General features: G+C 47.7%; 1 protein-coding gene across 1 annotated transcript; it reads left to right on the plus strand.

The window, feature by feature from the left end:
* Positions 1 to 111: 111 nt before the first annotated feature.
* On the plus strand, positions 112 to 18,797 carry LOC115768736 (dmX-like protein 2). Its single transcript, XM_030713419.1, has 15 exons — positions 112 to 311; positions 4,368 to 4,585; positions 4,648 to 4,796; positions 5,227 to 12,324; positions 13,206 to 14,249; positions 14,309 to 14,533; positions 14,614 to 14,985; positions 16,186 to 16,450; positions 16,510 to 16,594; positions 16,660 to 16,929; positions 16,991 to 17,060; positions 17,135 to 17,209; positions 18,024 to 18,157; positions 18,229 to 18,312; positions 18,380 to 18,797. The coding sequence occupies exons 1-15, from the start codon at positions 225 to 227 to the stop codon at positions 18,578 to 18,580; spliced, it is 10,377 nt and encodes a 3,458-aa protein (XP_030569279.1). The 5' UTR covers positions 112 to 224; the 3' UTR covers positions 18,581 to 18,797.
* The last annotated feature ends 1,709 nt before the right edge of the window (positions 18,798 to 20,506 follow it).

The raw sequence follows: 20,506 nt of genomic DNA on the forward strand, positions 1-20,506 counted from the left end.
CCTCATCGCTTTGAAATACGTATCGATAACGACATTGTCACACACTAAACACTGTGCGATAGCACTAGTCGATAGCGTCCATCACTATTTGGCCTACATTTTTATGTAATGTCACTCATCACTTTGTTGTCGTTTTACAAAGAAAAAATCGTGCTAGTAACCAAACCAAAGAACCAAGAATATTAGTTTGTGCGCTGTGATGTGATATCCAATTGTAACAAATAATGAATTGTCATCAAATATTGAGCGGTGCCTGCAATGCGGGTGACCGGTGCTTCGCAATTGGCTCCGTGGAAGGCATACCATTTACAGTAAGAATACGAGCGATTACGATTACCCTATAGCCAAGTTTTTTCTTTATTTTTTTTTTTTACTGTTTTTTTGCTGTTCGTTTTCGTTTTTATCACGCATCCATCATATTGTACAACCTGCAAACACACACACACACACACACAGACGCACGCAAACACCTACGTGCGCGACAGTCATATGTAGTATATATGTGCATATGAATGTGTACATGTATTTATATAGGTACGCTAGGTACTTAAGGGTACGACTACTAGTGTATGTACCACATTTTCCAATACGGCTGGCATTTCGCGAATTCCAATTGGAATATCCAATTCCGATCAGACCAAGGGGGATTTTCATGTTTTTATTTACATATGCGTGCTTGTACGTATATGTATAAATAAATGTGATGCTTGACTGTCACACTAGCTGTCGCCGTCTTTTCGTCCGTCTGTCTGTGGTCAATTAAGTCCAAAGCAACTGAGTTTGTTTTTGTTGCTGTAAATTCGATGATGACAACAACAACTCTCAACTGATTCAGCTGTTGTTTTTGTTGTTGTAGCTGTTGTCTGCGTGCGTGTTTTTTTTCATTCTTGTATATGTTTTGTTGTATTCGGTTTGTTTTCTGTTTCGGTGAATGCTGCAAACAAACCATTTTTCATGGTGTTTCAATTTGAAATCAATGTATTAACATGTTTTCTGGCTTTTAATTACATTTAAAGGTCAAGTGCTGCGGCTGTAAACAAGCCTCTCACGTTGCCTTACGCACTCGCATACACATACACACACACACACGCACACACATAGCTTGCGATACATATAATATTCGATTGGTCAAATGGCCTTTGATGCCCTAAATTCGATAAACATACATACATGCATGCACATCTCTATAGATGTGTCTGTGTGTGCGTGTGCGTGTGTGTGTGTGCCCTGCAGCCTGCAGCCTGCAAATGGGAATCCTCGCAAAAATGTTGTGAGCCGTAACGAAACGAAACGTCAATAACAAATAAATTATACACGGCCCATAAAATGCTGCAAAATTCGTTATTAGTTTTTTTTTTTTTTGTCGTGAGCACGCATTTATAATGTGGCGACTGTAGCTGGAGTCGTTTATTTTTATGATCATGTGTATGTCTGTATGTATGTATGTATGTGTGTGCTATGTACATACACATACATTCCAAATATTAATTACTAACGGTAACCCCTTACCCCCCAGCCACCCACCCAAACACGCTGTTTGCGCTTATTTGTTTACCGCTAGCGCCTGAGGTCTGTTTTTTTTTTCTTTTCTTTTCTATTTTTTTTTTCTCATCTATGTAATTTAGCAGTCCCAAGCATAATTAACTGTGCACATTCAATGGCTAAAGAATAAATATGTAGAATATTAAGTATGGCAGCACTGCCCCGCCGCCGCCCCCATACCGTTTTTTTTTTAAGCAAAAATTTCAATTCAAAACTGCCAACAGCTGCAATTGGCTGTGTGTGCGTGCGCTTCTGTGTGTGTGTGTGTGTGTGTGTGTACGTACAGTGTGTACACATCTGCATTATATTCTGTAATGAGCTGCGAGCTGCCGCCGCTGTTGACATTGCCACCCATTCATTTAACTATGTAAATGCCATCATTTCAATTGTATTTTTATAATTATTACGTGTGTGTGTGTGTGTGTGAGCCGCAACAACTATTAATATAAAAAAATAAAATAGGCACAGGCGCGGCTGAACTTGAAAATGGGCAGACGACACACACATGCACACATACACACACAGTGGCGCCATCTGGCCCTGGGCAGCGAGTGCCATAGCAGTCAGCCTTGCGGCCTTGGCAAGAAATATCCGCAGGCATATCTCGCCTCGCCTCGCCTTGGCTCGGCTCGGCTCCTACTTAAGATAATGAGCACATATCAGAGACGGGCCAGAGGAACCAGCTAAAATCACAATTAGCCAAGATAAGGCAATGGCTAAGGCAAGGGGAATGCGAATGGAGCGAAATGCTCTATCCAAAGGCAGGCCGAAGCTGAAGCTAAAGCCGCAGTCGCAGTCGCAGCCGCAGCTTTAGGCACGCGTTCAAACTTGAAATTGTTCGCGAATATCTATCTATCTATCTATCTATATACATATATTTTTTATTTTTTAATTTGCATGCGACTTGTGTTGACTATTTCAATTAATTTTCGTCAACATTTAGCTCTGCACAAATTTGGTCAAAGCGTCATTTATCCAATTTATCCGTTTATCCAATTTATCCACAGTCCGGCCATATTTTGTCTCAGACTCCGCATATGTCTTACCTGTGTTACATCACTTTATAAACCTTTCTCTCCCTCTCTCTCTCTCACTCTCTCTCTCTTCCCCCTCGCCCTCTCCCTCTCCCCCTTTCGCCCAGCCATGACAGCCTTGTCCTAGTTTGGCCAAAATGTCGTTAGTCACACAGCTCAGCTGTGGTCCTCCATGGTCACTTGGTTGCCCCCCGCCCCCTCGATTCCCCTCCTTCCCCAATTGAATACACATCTAATCGTTTCTTATCTTTATAATCAATTTATTTCATAGTTATAGATATGATATGATATGATGCATATGTGTATATTTTATATTTACCAACCTTTTGGCACGTGACACGGGTTTTTCTTTAGGAATTCCTAACAAAAATTTTGCACTTTTTTAATTACATTAAATTTGTGTCAGTTAATTAGGGGGGGAGGGTTGTATTTCAAGGCGTTCGCATCCAAAAATATGCTTTCTACTTTCATTTTCGCCCAATTTTTATACTTGTTTATAAAATTGAACAGTCTCCCGTCCAAGTTTAAGTTTTGTTTGTGTCTTAAACTGTCGTTAATTGTGCACAAGGTGTGCGCAGTTCCGTTAGTCAATTAGTCAGTCAGTCAGTCAGTCAATCAATTAATTAATCAATTAGCTAATTAGTCGGCAAAAGCAGTCTAGTTTCTAAATACGATTAGTCATAGGCATAATATGTTGATTTGATCGCTTGTGAATGTGTAAATACGCAGTCAATCCATCAGTTGGCGAAAACAGATTTCGATTTGTTTTATAAATTTGTCACAAGAATGCAATGTCCACACAGTCAATCAATCAATCTGAAATTATTGATTTATTTGATTATAAATTGATAACAGTTAAAATGTGCGGGTATGATAAGATCTATATGTGTGCTTGCATAGTCGATCAGTCAATCAATCATTAAAATCATTTATCCTATTTATTGAATATTCAATCTGTCGACATGGGCACTTTTATTTTCTTGGTCATAAATATTATTTGATTGGTCATAAATATAAAACGATGATAACATATGATGTACTAGTTCGCCTAAATGGTCAGTCAATCAATCAATCAGACAAATATGATATGAGAATATGATACGATCTATATGCGTATGTCCCTAGTTCGTCAGTCAATCAATCAGCTAAAACATATAGCTTACAAATTGATTATTCATTTATACAGCAGCAGTCAATCAATCCATCAGCGCATATAGCTTTGTTTTCTTGTATATTTATAAGTACTAAATATACAATGACAATGTAATACGATGTAAGGGTCTGTCGACACAGGCGGTCAATCAATTAATACGATGTAAAAGTCTGTCGACGCATTCAGTCAATCATTCACACAGTCAGTCAGTCAATCTGATGTAGAAGTCTGTCTACATAGTCAGTAAATCGTTCACACAGTCAACCTATCAGTCAATACGATGTAAAAGTCTGTCTACACAGTCAGTCAATCAATCATTATGATGCAAAAGTTAGTCTACATAGTCAGTCAATCATTTAATACAATGTAAAAGTCTGTTTATACATTCAGTCAATCATTCATACAGTCAGTCAATCATTCACACAATCGGCCAATCGTTCAATATGATGTAAGTCTGCCTACACCGCCAGTCAATCATTCAATCAATCAGCCCAAACTGAATATAATATCTATTATAAATCGATTAGTCACTGATATGAATACATGACATGATGTGTGATATATGATATTTGATGTACATACAAATATGAGACGATTGATTAACGTTTCAATCATTTGTTTCTTTGCGTTTTTAATAGGCATACGCTGCTGGCTGCAATGTGGTCATCCTGGCGAGCACATTCGAACGCGTCCAGATAATACCTGGCGCCAACCATGGCTATGTGAAAATATCGGCGCTCGACTGCAGCACCGATACGGGCAAAATAGCTGCCGCCTATGAGAACAAGATATGCATTTTCGAGCCGACGCCAGTGATTGAGTCCAACAAGCATAACACACACTTCCTCGACTACAGGTGGGGCCCTCCAGCGTAATCGATAGTTAATGGAATTGAGCTTAACATATTCTTCTATTTAGATGGGTGCAGACCGGCTCCTTTACCAGCCACTCGAATGTGGTGACATTGTCTTGGAATTTGGAGGGTACACGTCTGCTGACGGGCGGCACAAATATACAGCTCTGGAAGAGCAAATCGCCCACACACCAGCCAGAGGAGGAGCACACGGGTAAGTGGTTGGTAAATGGATATGTATACTAGAGCTCTGCATCGAGTCAATCCTGGGGCCATTGTTTTCAGCTCGATCGGTTCGACCTGCAATCAAAAGATTGAGTCAAGCAATAACAACATTTGTCGACTCTATCGAATATGTTTGTCTCACTCGAACATGTTCAGACTCCAGTCGATCGAACATTTGTTGGAATGAATCTTTTCGGGTTAGCTCGATGATCGATTGAGTGAAATGAGTTAAAGGCAAATGACTCACTCGAACATGCCGCTAACTCGAACACTTCGAGCTAGAACATGTTACTGATTCGAGCGTATCGAACTTGTTCGATTGAGTACTTGAGTTCGATGCAAATGACTTGACCGAAGCAGAGCTCTTATGCAGGCATATACAAATATTCCATTTAAAACTTTTGTCATTTGCCTTGCAGGCGTCAAGTTTGAGATCGGCGAGAGCAAGGAGACCAAACAAACGGCCAATGCCCAGGCGGATGACGTGTCCACGTGGGAGAATATATGGTCCTGCCAGACGGCCATACCCATTTATCATATGGCATTTAGTCCCGACGGCACGCTGTTCGCCACCTGCGGCCGCAACGATCGTCTAGTCAAGATCTGGTACGAGAACAAGCAGGTGCTGTTCCCGGCCAAGCCGACAAGCGGCAACAGCCAGCCGCAGTCGCAGCACGATGGAGCACCTGCGTCCGTATCGGGTTCGATTGGAACTGGAGCTGGCGATTTGAATTTCACGTACGTGTATATCGCCCATCCGCGTGCCGTCTCCAACATTGTGTGGCGCAAGACGAGCAAGTATATGCCGAAGGGTTCGGTGGCCAATATGCTGGTGACCTCGTGCCTGGACAATATCTGTCGCATTTGGATCGAGACGGTGCTGCCGGACGACGGCCTGGTCAATATGACACAGTTCGATCCGCTCGCCTCGCAGAATCCCAAATTTCGTACGCATCGGCACAAGCATCGTTTCATGCAGCGCCTCAAGCACATGAAAACCTGCTTCCATTTGCGTCGCCACATGAAGGCCGGCGCCAATGCCGCCACGGTCATTGGCCACGGCACCGGCTCGGTCGCAGGCAGCGCCAGCGGAGCACCTGGCGCCGGTTCGGGCGCCGTAATGGGCAGCTCGCCGGCCAGCTTTAGCAACTATCAGGGTCCGATACCGTCGCTGCCATCGTCGTGCAGCGTGCACGACTTTCATTCGTATGGATTTCAGGGATCGGGCGTTACGCCCGGCATGCATTTCCATTTGGCGGCATCGATCAATGCCGAGACAGACATACCGCTGGTGCCGTCCATGCAGACATCGGATCCGGCCAATCAGAATGTCTTCATATTGCACTGGCTGAACAACAAGGAGATGCATTTTACGCTCCAGGCGGAGGCCATACTCCAGGAGCTGACCAAGAAGGTCATCGACGAGGAAAACGGCGCACATCATCATCATCATCCCGTCGATCTGCCCGACGATGCCGCACACCAGCAGCAGCCACATCAGCAGGCACATCAGTCGTCGCATCCGCATCAGGCGCCGCACAAGAAATTCATGCGCAACTCAAAGTCCGTGTCGGTGGACGACAGCGGCGAGGAGTATAGCAAATATTCGCAGCATACGGGCGCGACGGGCGTTGGGCTACATTTGAATTCCATGTCGAATACGACATCGCAGAATTCGCTCAATCAGGACAATCAGGGTAATCCCATAACGCAGCTGGTCGACTCGCTGGACAACAAGATCGAGTGCCTGCTGCGCGACTGGCACCAGAGTCCGGATCTGCTGTTCGCCATACATCCCGTCGATGGCAGCTATCTGATCTGGGTGATCGAATGGCTGGACGACTATTATCCCGGCTCGTACAGGCAGGCGCAGGTCTCGTTTTCGACGCGCATACCTTCGGCCTTTCCGCTGGGCGATGCCATGTCCATGTCGACCACGGTCAGCCTGTTCAATACGGGCAGCCATCCGTTGGCCTTTCGCGACATTGCCAACAATGTGCGCAGCAAGGATGAGTTCCACAAATCCGGCGGTAGCGATCAGAACTCGTTGCGCAGCGATCAGCCGTTCGAAAAGCACGACGAACACGACGAGGAGCGTGACGAGCAGGATGAGCATGACGAGCAGGAGGAGGCAGATGATGGTGAGCAGCAAACAGCTGAGGATCAGGCTGAACGCAGCGCCGCGGCCAGCAGTTCACAGGATTCCGGTGCAGCAGCCGGAACTGGCGCCAATTCGGGATTGGGCGCCGCGCTTCCGTTGAACGTGTCGCCCTCCGTCTCGATGGTCACCAAGCATTCGAACGGCACACTCAATCTCTGGCAGCTAACGTTCGCGTTCAAAACAAAGTTCACCCAAGTATTAAGCATCGGTCATGTTAGCCGCGCCTCCGGGCATCGGTTCCGTGTCAATGACATCACCTGTCATCCGGTGCTGCCGCTGCTCGTCTCCACCTCGCATCACAATCTGCCCGACACAACCGAGGCCAAGTCACCGATGTCGCCCTTCGAGCAGCCGCTAGCCGGCGGCAGTGCTCCATCCGGAGTTGCCTCCGGCAGCTCCAGCGCCGGCACGCCCAACGGCGATAAGGATATCTTTACGCCGACGGGCTTCTGCTCGGAGCTGATATTGTGGCGTGTCGATTCGGTTGGTCCGTTGTGTCATTCCGGCGGCGTTAGCGAACTGGCGCGCATCAATTCACCGGAAATATCGGCGTTCAGCAATGTCGCCTGGATACCCACCCTGCTGCCGAGCACCACGTTGGGCAGCTACAGCAATTCGCCCTCGGCCTGCTTTGTGGCCAGCGATGGCGAGAATTTGCGCGTTTATCAGGCGGTTATCGATGCGCGCACTTTGCTGGCGGAGATCTCGTGCTCGGAGAATTTGAATACGCTGCAAAAATCGCATTCGCTCTCCTCGATGATCTCGAATGCCTCCTCGACGCTGAAGGCGCAACGCTCGGCGCTCCACGACAAGCTGAAGGTCGTCTCGCAGCAGTCGACGGCGCGACCCGGCTGCATACTACAGTTGGACGCCATATCGGATGCCAAGCACGACTGGCAGAACACGCAGTTCCTGCACGTCTTCCAGGCGCAGCTGATAACGGGCGGGCAGCGCACGGCTGCGGTGACGGACATGCATGATCTGGAGGAGCCCAAAATGGATGCGCTGCTCGAGTCAGATATGGACGCCATCGTCGATCTGCAGCGAAACGTGGACTTCGAGGAACCCTTCTATATAGTCAATATCGAGAAGACGCTGCGGGGCAGCACGATTCACATGTGGCGCATCGTCATCAGCTCCAAGCAGCAGAGCTCGTTCCTCTCCGAGACGGCCATGTATGTGCCGGACAGCAATCTGACCCAGGAGCCGGGCGACGATGCCGACCAGAATCCGGGCCAGCCGCGACGCATGTCGCAGGGCGCCGAAACGTTGACGGGCGCCGAGCACTTTGGTCCGCATGTCGAGGCGCCGCACATCTCCATCACCACGCAGAAAGTGTGCACCCAGGAGCTGCCATTGCCGGAGGGCGTCGATGTCATCCATGCCTCGCCGGCGGCTGGACATTTGAGCAGCTCGAGCATTTATCCGGCCTGCTTTGCGCCGTACATCATTGTGACCGCGTGCTCGGACTCGATATCGCGCTTCTGGAAGTGCGAACCGGCCGGCGGCGAGGCCTATCACTGGTCCGAGTGGAAGATGTTCAGCCGGATTCAACAGTCCGCGATCGAGATACCCGGCCAGCCGCTGAACATAAGCGCCGCCTATTCCGGCCGGATTGCCTGCGCCTACAAGTACGGCAAGAGCTTTACGCGTCCGAATCGCGGTGATCCGGACTCGCGATATGTCAACCTGTGCGTCGCCATCTACGAGTGCGAGAGCAGCGGCGGCAGCGAGTGGGTATTGGAGGATACGATTCACCTGAAGAACGTCCATTTGCCGCGCATCAATATCGGGCACGGAATCGATCTGAGCTATCTGCACGACAGCCGGCTGCTGGCGAAGAAGCAACGCCTCAACCAGGTGCTGCACACGTTCGCCCACGATCCGGAGAGTCGTTCGCCGCGCAGCGGCGAGACCACGCCGGAACTGGCCACCACCAAGCAGTCGGCGGCCGCTGTCTCCGGTCTGCTGACGGTGCCCAGCTTCAGTACGTTGCAGTCGCTGAGGAAGAGCATCGCGGAGAACGGCAACACCTGTCCGTTGACGCAGAAGCATCTAGTTCAGCTGGACTGGGTGTCCAAGGAGGATGGCTCGCACATTCTGACCGTCGCGGTGGGCAGCAAAATTCTGCTGTACACGCCCGTCAGCTCCGACATTGCCCAGGCGAACATCAAGGCCATGAAGGAGTCACGCTCCGTGAATCGCCCGATTCTGCGCAAGGCCAGCTCCCTGGCCCAGCCGAACTTTGTCGACGAGATCCGTTGGATGAAGCTGCGCCAAATTGATTTACAAACCGCCGACGGTTTGCCGCCGCTACCCATGCAAATCTCGTGGGTGCGCGACGGCATCCTGGTCGTGGCCATGGACTCGGAAATGCATGTCTATTCCCAGTGGAAGCCGCACTATGGTGCACACTTCATGTCCGCTGCGGCAGCTGCTGCCGTTGCGGCCATGGCGCACGATGATGTGCCCGATACACGCAATCTGCGCGACGAGGATCTGCGCTCCTTGGCCAATGAGTCCACTCAGCTGCGGCTCAAGAATGTCGCCTCGATGCCGCTGATTAGCAAAGTGAGCACCGCCAATTTGCAGCTGCTGTCGCAGCGGCGACTTGCCGCCAACAGCAGCATGGCCAATATGAATGGCGGCCATATGGGCGTCGGACCGGAGGCTTCGGGCGGCTTTGGCGGCGATGCGCCGCCCAACGATGATTACATGACGGACTTTGGCCTGTTCCAGGCGTCGCGCATTGCGTGCCCCGTGCTGCCGCAGTATCATCCCAAGCAGCTGATGGAGCTGCTTAATTGCGGCAAGATACGCTGGGTGAAGGCCATTCTGGCGCATCTGGTCCGTTGCATGAGCGGACCCGGCGGCGGCGTCGGCAATGCCGCCAATGGGCTGCCTCGCGACGATGACGGCAGCCAGGGCGAGGGCACCGGAGCGGGCGGTGCCGCTGGACGCCAGCGCAGCTGGTCAAGATCCCGGACGCTGAGCATCAGCTATGCGGCGGACACGAGCAACATACAGGCGGAGCATCGGGGCAGCACCACACAAATACCCGAGGAACTGATGCTCGACTATGCCGAGATCAATTCGATTCCGCCGCTGCCCTTGTGGGTGCTCCTCAATGCGGACCGAGAGCAGCCGGGCAAGGCGAGCGGCTCCGCGGAGGCGGACAAGGATTACGACGAACTGTTCGATCTGCACAATTCGGACGATAATCTGGACGAGCTGCTCAGCGATGGCGAACAGAAGCGCCAGGAGCGTCGTCTGTCGCTGCCCGAAAAGCATTCCATCTCGCACTTTGGCCCGCGCCAGGGTCAACTACTGTCCAGGTTGCTGACCCATACACATTTGCCGGGCCTCTCCTCGCTGGATCAGATGCATTTGCTGGCGCTGGCCGATACCGTGGCCACCTGCAATACGGACTTCTCCGACAAGTTTGCCGCCGATCTTGGCAAGAATCAGCAGCAAACGGGCACCGGCGGCGGAGGAGTGGGTGCCGGCATCTCGGGCAAAGAGCAGGCCACCGAATCGCTGGACGATTGCGGTCTACGCTTTCTACTGGCCATGAAGCACTTTACCTATCTGCTGCGCTGCCTGCCGCTGCAGCAGCGCGCCCAATTCCAGCGCCAGGGCGTCGGCACCGCCAACATCGTCTGGGCCTATCACTCGGAGAGCGAGGAGGAGCTGCTCCATTTGATACCCAGCTATACGAAGGGCGATCTGCGCTGGGCAACGCTGCGAGATCTGGGCGTCGGCTATTGGCTGAAGAACATCAATACGCTGCGGCGTTGCGTCGAGAAGTTGGCCAAGTGCGCGTATCAGCTGAAGCAGGATCCCTTGGATGCGGCCATCTACTATCTGGCCATGAAGAAGAAGTCGCTGGTGTGGGGTCTGTTCCGTTCGAAGCGCGACGCGAAAATGACCACGTTCTTTGGCAACAATTTCGCCGAGGATCGCTGGCGCAAGGCCGCCTTGAAGAACGCCTTCGTGCTGCTGGGCAAGCAGCGTTTCGAGCATGCGGTCGCATTTTTCCTGCTGGCCAATTCCCTCAACGATGCCATCGAGGTGTGCATGAACAAGCTGGAGGATTTCCAGCTGGCCCTGATCATAGCCCGGCTATACGAGGGCGATGCCGAGGGCTGTTACTATCATCGGCTGCTCAATGAGCATGTTTTGGGCACAGATGTAGAGACGGGTCGCTGTGATCTGACCCGTGCGCATCCGGATCCGTTCTTGCGCTCGATGACCTACTGGAACCTCAAAAAGTACCAGGAGAGCCTCAATACGCTGCTGCTCAACGGCGTCGGCAGCCTGCATACCAGCTATCGCGAGGAGGATCTATTGCGTCCGGAGCTGCCGCATGCCAATCCGAATGTCTTCAATTTCTACATATATTTGCGCACGCATCCGCTGCTGATACGACAGAATATTGCGCTATCCGCGCAGGAGAAACGCATTGCGCACGTCGTACTCTCCGGCTTTAGCTATGCGGGAGAGACGGGCACACGGCCAGCCGTGGCCAGCGATAAGCAGCTGCAGCTGGAGGATTCGATAACGGCCATCGAACGGCAGCTGTACTTTACGACGGCGCACGGCCATTTCAAGTCCGGCTGCCCGGCTCTGGCGCTGGAGGTGCTCAACAAGCTGCCGATGAAGATTAGCGACAGCGATGGCACCGCCTCCGGCAGCAGCTTGGCCGGCAGCAGCAGCGGCAGCCATCTGCCAGACACGGAGCCTGGCGGCGTCAGCAAGGATGAGCTCATCAATTCGGGCATCATGGATCAGTGGCAAACGGCCACGGATCAGTTCGATTGGGGTGCACCCGTTGGCCGCCAGCCGGAGGCCACATTCGAGATCAAATGGGATGACGAGGATGAGGAAAATGACCTGGAGCAGGATGAGACGGCAGCGGATGCAGACCAGAAACAACCGAACCATGATGATCCCGAGCTGGCAACACCGCAACCGCCCGGCAAATCCACGGGCAACGAGTGCAAAATGGACATTATGGCGCAACAGCTGAAATTCGTCGCCTGCCTCAAGATACTCATGGAGGAGCTGTCGACGCTGGCCACCGGCTTCGAAGTGGACGGCGGACAGCTGCGCTATCAGCTGTACATGTGGCTGGAGCGCGAGGTGGAGGCACTGAAGCAGCTGTGCAACTATTGCAGCTCCGAGCAGGCCAACGATGCCAGCGACGCCGATGCTGCCGATGCCAAGGACAAGGACATGAATGCGAGCATCTATCCGTGCACAGAGCGACCCACACTGCACGAGATACTCATGCAGGACAAACAGGACTTTGAGGCAAAGGTGATGCGGGCCGCCAAGCGCAAGCGCTGGCTCAAAGGTGAGTGCAAGTGTGTTTGTGTGTGCGGGTGTGCGAGTGTGCGAGTGTGTGCGTGTAAACTATAGCTCTGCATCGAGTTAACCGTAAAGCTAGAGTCACACTCCCGACTTGAGTTGATCGAGCTCAAACATGTTTGCTGATTCGAGTAGATGCAGATTGAACTCGTACATGTTGCTGACTCGAGTAGATGAAGCTCGAACATACAAAAATATCGCTAGATCGAGTAAGTCAAGTAGATCGAACTCGAACATGTTCCTGACTCAAGTAGATAGAGCTTAAACCTGATGCTGACTCAAGTATATCAACCTCCAACATGTTGCTGATTCGAGTAGATCAATTACTCCTATATTGATAAATCAAGTAGATCGAAGTCAAACATGTTGTTGACTCAAGTAAAAAGAGCTCAAGCCTGGTTTGTTTTGTTCTGTTAAATCGAGCTCAAACCTGATGCTGACATGACTTAGATCGAGCTAAAACAGTCGAGTAGATCTAACTCGAACATTTAGCTGATTCGAGTAGATCGAACACCAAAATGTCGCTAGCTGGAGGAAGTCAAGTAGATCGAACTCGAACACGCTTGCTGACTTAAATAGTTCGAGCTCGAACATTTTGTTGACTCAAGTAGATCGAGATCAAACCTGATGCTGATGCTCAAACCACGAGCAACTCGAACTTGGATTGAATGAATGTGTTCGGGCTTCTCAAATCATCTATTCGAACAATGCGTAGTTCCATGTTTAAAGGCTTTTGCTTTGAATTGATTGAGTATCTGACTTCAATATGAATAAATCAATCGATGCAGAGCTTTGGTGTGAACCTCTCCCAAAACAAACAGTGCTAATTTCACCGGTTGGCTTCCTCTTTTTCTTCCCTCCCTTCAGCCAATGAGACGCTGCTGCGAACGCTGCTCAGCTATTGTTCGCTGCACGGCGCCAGCGGCGGTGGCCTGGCATCGGTGCGCATGGAACTAGTATTATTGCTGCAGGAGCTGCAGCAGGAGAAGACCCAACAGCAGCTGCTCAGCCCGTTGCCATTCCCGACAACCCTGCCGCTGCTGAGCGCCTGCGTGGCGGGCAACAAGACCGTCATCGCGGATCCGATCAAGTATCTGCAATCGCAGACGGTGGACATGCTGCAGAGCATCATCAAGCTGTTGCCATTTCCGGGCCTTGAGCCGAGCGCGCTGAGCGAAATCTTTGTGCTGCGCGATCTGGCCGTGGCGCTCTCCTCGTGCATCTATCAATCGCTCTGCGATTCGGAGAGCTTTGTGGTGAACAATGCGACCTTCAATGGCTATCCCAGTCCGGGCATTGAGAACATTGCCAAAATCAATTCCTCGTTCGAATGCAGCTATCTGGTGGGCAGTCGCAATGCGTTCCACAGGCGACGCAAGTACTCGACAGACGAGCCGGCGGGCATATGCACCACGCCGTCCAAGTGGCCGGGAGTCACCAATTTGCGTGCGCTGCTGGCCCGCGAGAAGGACGAGGATGTGCCCAAGCTGAATGTGCTGCTGCTCGAATCCTTTGTGTCCACCTACATGGCGCTGTTCATCTATTCATTGTCCACGTGCGACAGCCGGCTGCTCTATCGGCTGAGCGGACAGAATTTCACCAATGACACCTGGTCGACGCTCTTTGGCGGCGGCATGAAGAAGCTGCTCATTAAGCCGGCCGCACAGCCGCATGCTACGCACGTGGCCATGACACAGGCTGGCGAGGAGACGGGCGATGAGAATAGCGTGTGGAACACGGTCACGTCCATAACGAAGCAGCGCATGAAGCTCAACATGAAGATCTTGGGCAGCTTTAGCCAGAATAGCACCTCGAGCAACATGAAGGAGGACAAGCCCACCTATCGGGAACAGTTTATGCCGCCAGAGACATCCATGCTCTCCTATTTCCTGACCAAGCCAACCAATACGGGTGAGATCTGTCTAAATATATCATAGATGTTATGTTAAACGGAATTGCTTTGCGTGCAGATTGCGATGACTACGACACGGATGATTCGCACGAATCGGACGGCGAGGAGGAGGAGGACGACGATGATGATGTCAATGTGAGTCGCACACAGCTCAAGGCCAAGGATAATACGGAGCACACCAATCCCATGTCATATTCGTGGAGCATACTCCGTTTGGCGCTCATCAAGTTTAGCACCCACAAAATCCAGGAGTTTGTCAAAGTCGCCGGCATCGAGCTGCAGGGTGAGCGCCGCACCCCATCTCCTCCTACCTTATATATATATATGTCCTTTATGTCTGACTTGTGTGCCCTTTTGTTGCAGATCTGCCCGTGATTAGTCCGTTGTCGCACGAGGTGCTGCGCACCCTGAATCGCTGGCAGGAGTTCGCACTGAACGATTTGATAAATCGCGGTCCGCCCTCGCGGCATTATATACCCGGCTGCTATGCGGAGAGCGGCATCAATGGCCTGGCCATACACAAGTATCGATCGCTGCTCAACAAGGACAACACGCCGTTCATATCGGGATCGGCCGCGGGGCCGATCCGGCGGCTGTGGAACTATCTGGTGCGCCAGGAGCCAACCCAGGAGGTGTTCATCAAGAGCATCTTCGGCAGGAGCACCGAGGCGAATGCACGCAGCGCACACAATCACCATCAAAATCATCATCACAATGATAACGACACCGACGAAGGTGTGTATTCCGTACCAAAATGTTGCTATTATAGTTGTTGTTGTTGCAAATTCCTCTGAGCGTTATCCTCGCGATAAAGTAGCTGCTAGATACTTAACTTGCACATCTATATATTCATATATATATATATTTTTTAATTAGTTAACGATGCATCTTAACATTTACGGACAACATTTACAGCCCGGCTGTTAATTTGCCAGGCATGTTAAGCATTTACAGCCCGGCTGTAAATTGTTATCTAATTGTTGTCAATTCTTGTTTGTTTCTTGTTGTTCGGTTTTAATAGTTTATTCAGGTGGCAGAAGTTACTTAATTTTAGGTTTACAAACAAACAAAAATACAATGCTTCCAGTTTGACAGGAATGGTATTTTTCTTACATATATATATATATATATATATATATTTGTTGTTGTTGTTTTTATTGAAAAAAAAAAAAACATTGTTAAATTATGTGTGTCCCTTAAGTATTGATTGCGTTACCAGTGAAATGTATTAAACAAAAAAGTAATTATATTTTCTTATATGATTGTAATTGTTGTTTTTTTTTTTTTGTTTTTTTGCGCACCAATTTTGTTTGTTTGTGTTATTTTTCGTACGATTTTTGAGTTTTAACATGCGCACTGCTTGGGTCAATGTTAAAGTTGCACTGCTTTCGGCGCTGTTAACTGGACGGCTGTTAACTAAATAACTGCTTTTAAGCCAATTACTAAATAATAGACTCGATAAGATACCGTAATCTAAAGAAGAAGCTGCAATTAACACCCTGGTGTCAAGCACTTAACATGAGCTTAACACCTGGCAATTGACGGCGCATGTTGCAAATTATAAGAAAAATACAAATATAAATATTTCAATATATATATATATTTCTTATGAATATGAACACTTGATTGTATTTTTCTTATAATATAAATATTTTATTATACTTTTCCTTATAATAATTAATTATTTAAAAATATTTTTCTTACAATATAAATATCTAAACATATTTTTCTTATTATATAAATATTAAAATATTTTTTACTTATAATAAGAATACAATTAAATTTAAATTAAACTAAGCTTGGCGTAATCATAATTTATATTAAGTGCTTATATCTCTTTCTATTTCATTCTCTCCCTCTCTCTCTCTCTCTCTGTCTCTCTCTCTTTCTGTCTCTGTCTCTATCTCCATCTCCGTTTCTCTCCCGCTTGGACAGGCCAATCGCATTCGACTAACGAGAATACGGATCATATACGTATTATACACAAGGATCACGAATCGATTCTCACATTCTGCTTGAAGAACAACAGCTCCTCGATGATTGCATTTGCCAATCCGCGCGAGATACAGGAGTTCGATATATCGCTGCTGCTCGAATCGCCCAATTGGTATGAGGACGAGTGCGAATATGATATGATGAATTTGTCCAAAGATGCGGACACAAATAGCTCCGCTTTTCTCATCATTCAGTCGCAGGATCAGTGAGTAGCCAAAACAAACTTCAAGTCCGAATACTGATTGCCTTCCCTCTAACAAACAGGGCTCAATTCGGAGCTGGCAGCGCGCTCAGCGAGGCGAGCGTCAGCACGCAGAGCGCCTCACAGTCGGGCCGCGGCACATCCATGGTGAGTGGGCTATTTGGGCCACTTTTCCGGACATTAACCATATACTAATCCTTGCTCCTTCGCAGGTGCTGCGCCACAAGGTGGACAATGTGAAGCGCATGAGCGCGCATCCGCTGATGCCGCTCTATTTGACTGGCGGCCAGGATGGCTCTGTGCAGATTTGGGAGTGGGGTCACCAGCAGCCCGTCTGCTGTCCGCGCACCTCCGGCACCTTTGCCAAGGTCACGCGCTGTCGCTTCTCCGAGCAGGGCAACAAGTTCGGCATCGGCGATGGCGACGGCAATCTGAGCCTGTGGCAGGCGGGCATCGCCTCCCAGAACAATCGCTCCTTCATAGTGAGTGCAGCATAGTAGCGCAACTATTTGTATTATTATTATCCTTTTGTCTGATCCTTAGACCTACCAGTGCCACAATAAGGCGCTCTCCGATTTCGTATTCCTTGGCTCCTGCAGCTTGCTGGCTAGCGGTAAGTTTTTGGCCCTTCTCCCGTCAATTAATTAAACACTTTGCTAATCCAATGTTTTTTCTATTCCTTTGCAGCTGGCCAAAGTTCCGAGAACAAGAACATTAACATTTGGGACACACTGTTGCCGCACAAGAAGTCCTGTGTCTCGGGTGAGTGGCTTCTGCTCCAAAAGCTGGCTCTCTTTAAGCCCCCAACCCAATAAAATGTAGCCTAGAGGCAGCAGGAAACATCTTGGATCTAGTCTGTCCGTCTGTGTTGAAGAGCGGGAACTGCAAAAGCTTTAGATTTCAAATTTGAATAATGTCTATCGTTTGTTCAATATCTTCTCCATAGATATCTAGTTAGAGACTTTGGGTTTTCAAGCAGCTCGAAAACTTTAAGAGCTATTTACACTAAACGTAGAAGCTATACACTTCGGGAAATTTTGACATTTTGTATGTCTCCTCCCATTGCCCACAAAGGGTATTCTCGAAGAGAGTGTAACGCATAGAAGGAGACATCTGCGACCCCATTAAGCATATAGATATATAGTATATAGATATATCCTAGCCTGTCCATTCGTCCGTCTGTCTGTTTCTATGCGAATTAGTCTCTCAGTCTGAAAGCTAACGTCATGAAACCTTGCATTCGTTCCTCTTTCCGTTTCTATCCAGTACATACATGTCGGAAACGGATCGAAGCACTATATCATATATATAAAGTCTTATGAAGTATTATGAAAAGGTTCGGTCTGCAAGGGCATTCAAATTTTGGCGTGCCGCAAACAGCACACCTTTCTAGTTAAAGGCAGAGCTTTGGTATGAGCGTACTTTTCGTGTGCCTCATTTATGCCTTTCATTAAGATCAGGAAATCATTTTCCGAATATAGTGTGGGGCAAATAGGCTGGAATGTTGGCAAACTGGGTTTAGGGTATTTCCCCTGCTTTCTCTGATTACTTTATTGTTCGTTTTTTTTTTGGGCAGCCTTCACCTGCCACGACCAGGGCTCATCCTGTTTGGTCTTTGCGCCCCAGCACCAGGTGCTCATCTCCTGCGGCAAGCGCGGCGACGTTTGCGTCTTCGATGTGCGCCAACGCACACTGCGGCATCGCTATCAGGTGAGTCTTGATCAATCACAACTATTCCTTTACCGATCAATCAATCAATCAATCGAACAATCTTTTGGCAGGCACACGATAGCACCATCAAGTGCATTGCACTCGATCCGCACGAGGAGTTCTTTGTCACGGGCTCCATTGAGGGCGACATTAAGGTGCGTTATATCTATCCATATCTATATATATATATATATACTATATATGTATCTGATTCGCTTGCAGATATGGGACATGAACCAGTTCATGCTGATCAACACGTTCCCCCATGAGCATGCCAAGAACGGATTCTTCAAGCACACCGGCCAGGGCGTTAGCCAGGTGTACGTGGATCCGTTTGGACGTCTCTTCTCCTGCGGCTCCGATGGCTGCATGAAGGTGCGCCTGCTCGTCGAGAAGGACAACATTGTGCACTCCGTGTATTAAACTAAATGAAACTAGAAACTACAACAACAACAACAACAACAACTGCAGCAACAACAACAACAACAAAATATTTTGTATACTAATTACGTGTCCGTCGCGTCCTTTTTGTCTGTGTCGCTCGATTTTCGCTTTAAACTTTCTAAATGTACATTTTACTGGGTGTGTGTGCGCGAATGTGTGTGTGCCAATGCGTGTGTGTGTGTGTATGTGTGTGCGTATTTTATTGCTAGTTTTTTTTTGTTTGTTAAACGTTGATTATTATATTTCTTTATTACATATATACATATATACGAAGATGATAATGATGATGATAATGATAATGATAATGATCATGAAGATGGACAGTGCTGCCAATTCAGCCGTTTTCTAGCTAAATTTGGCTCCTTTTCAAAAGAAATCAGCCTTTAACAGTTGAAAATTTCAAATGATTTGGCTTGTTTTTTTTTTGTTGTGCTTAAAAAGCTAAGCAGCTATTTTTAGCTACCATTTTGTGAATGCAGCTAGTTTTCTTTTGTTCAAGCGGCAGTTGGCAACACTGGAACGTTTCGTTTATTATTTTTTTTGCTTTTCCAACACAAACACAAGAAGAGAAAGAAGATAAAAGTAACTATTTAACGAGTTCATATGTTTGATTCGTTTATATTCGAAGAGTATTTCCTAAACAGACTATATGCTACCTATATGATATATATATATATTTACATACTATACCTATACATATATACATATATGCACCTGGATACATATATATGTGTGTATATCAAATATACTACTTATATGCTTTAAATCAATTATTATCTATATATATATATAAATATATACAAGACATTCTGCAGTATGATAAATTATATGCTAACGAGAATATATTTATGCCTATATATGCATATGCATGTATATATATAGATATATATATATGTGTGTATGTGTGTGTATGCTATATGCATGCCACGCACACATAGAGACACACGTGTGTGGGTGTGTGTGCTTTTACTTATGTCTTTGTGTTAAACTTTGTGCAACAATTTTGTCTGTTAAATCAATCAAGATCTATGCGTATGTATATATATTCCATATATATATATATATATATATGTATGTATATTATGTATACCTAAAACAATTACCTAAATAAAGTGCAAAAAATAAACAACAAGCGACAAGTATTAAACGAAACCAAGAACTTGCGTGTTCTTCAAATCAAACAAATTATCACCCAAATAAGTCACACATACATGCATACATACATACACACACACATGCATGCATAGATACACACACACTCACACACACACATCGCACTTAGCATAAGCCAATAATGTGACCATGGTTGGAAAGTATTCACTGAACTTTGGTCACACTTAATACATTCAGAACATCCAGAACAAAATCAGAAAGAGACAGAAACCGGAAAGATCTTCAAAACAGACAGAGACAATTGCCAACAATCTGAACATGGAGGTGAGAAACTCATGAAGTCCCAAATTAATTGCAAACTATAAACTAGAACGATTTGAATAGGATAACAAAATATGAAGGCAAGCTTGAAGGACAGCAACATGTGCTTGATAATCTGAACATGGAGGTGCGATGTGTGCTAACTAGTGTCACATAATATGTTAACTAGAAAGATTTCAACAAGTGTAAACAAAATGGAACTTAAAAGACAGACACAAATACTCATAATCTGAGCATGGAAGTGGAGACATGGAGACATGGAGGTTAAGGCTAACCGTTTAACGACATACATGCACGCACACAAACACATGCACACACTCATAGCACATGCACACACTCACACTCAGGCTGTGTAGCGGCGGGTTTGAACCAACGGGCACGCCACAACGCAGTTCAAACCGTGTAAAAGTGATTTGTACCAGATGGGCGTTACGTCTAAACGCGAGTAGCTTCCCATGTTTAATGTAAACT

The sequence above is a fragment of the Drosophila novamexicana genome, unplaced genomic scaffold (genome assembly GCF_003285875.2).
Source record: "Drosophila novamexicana strain 15010-1031.04,08,12 unplaced genomic scaffold, DnovRS2.1 tig00002010-arrow-arrow-pilon, whole genome shotgun sequence".
Classification (NCBI taxonomy): domain Eukaryota; kingdom Metazoa; phylum Arthropoda; class Insecta; order Diptera; family Drosophilidae; genus Drosophila; species Drosophila novamexicana.

Coding starts and splice junctions, on each gene's coding strand:
- LOC115768736 (XM_030713419.1), top strand. CDS start 225: ATGAATTGTCATCAAATATTGAGCGGTGCCTGCAATGCGGGTGACCGG. Junction 4,586..4,647: donor ACACACTTCCTCGACTACAG/GTGGGGCCCTCC, acceptor TCTTCTATTTAG/ATGGGTGCAGACCGGCTCCT. Junction 4,797..5,226: donor GCCAGAGGAGGAGCACACGG/GTAAGTGGTTGG, acceptor TTTGCCTTGCAG/GCGTCAAGTTTGAGATCGGC.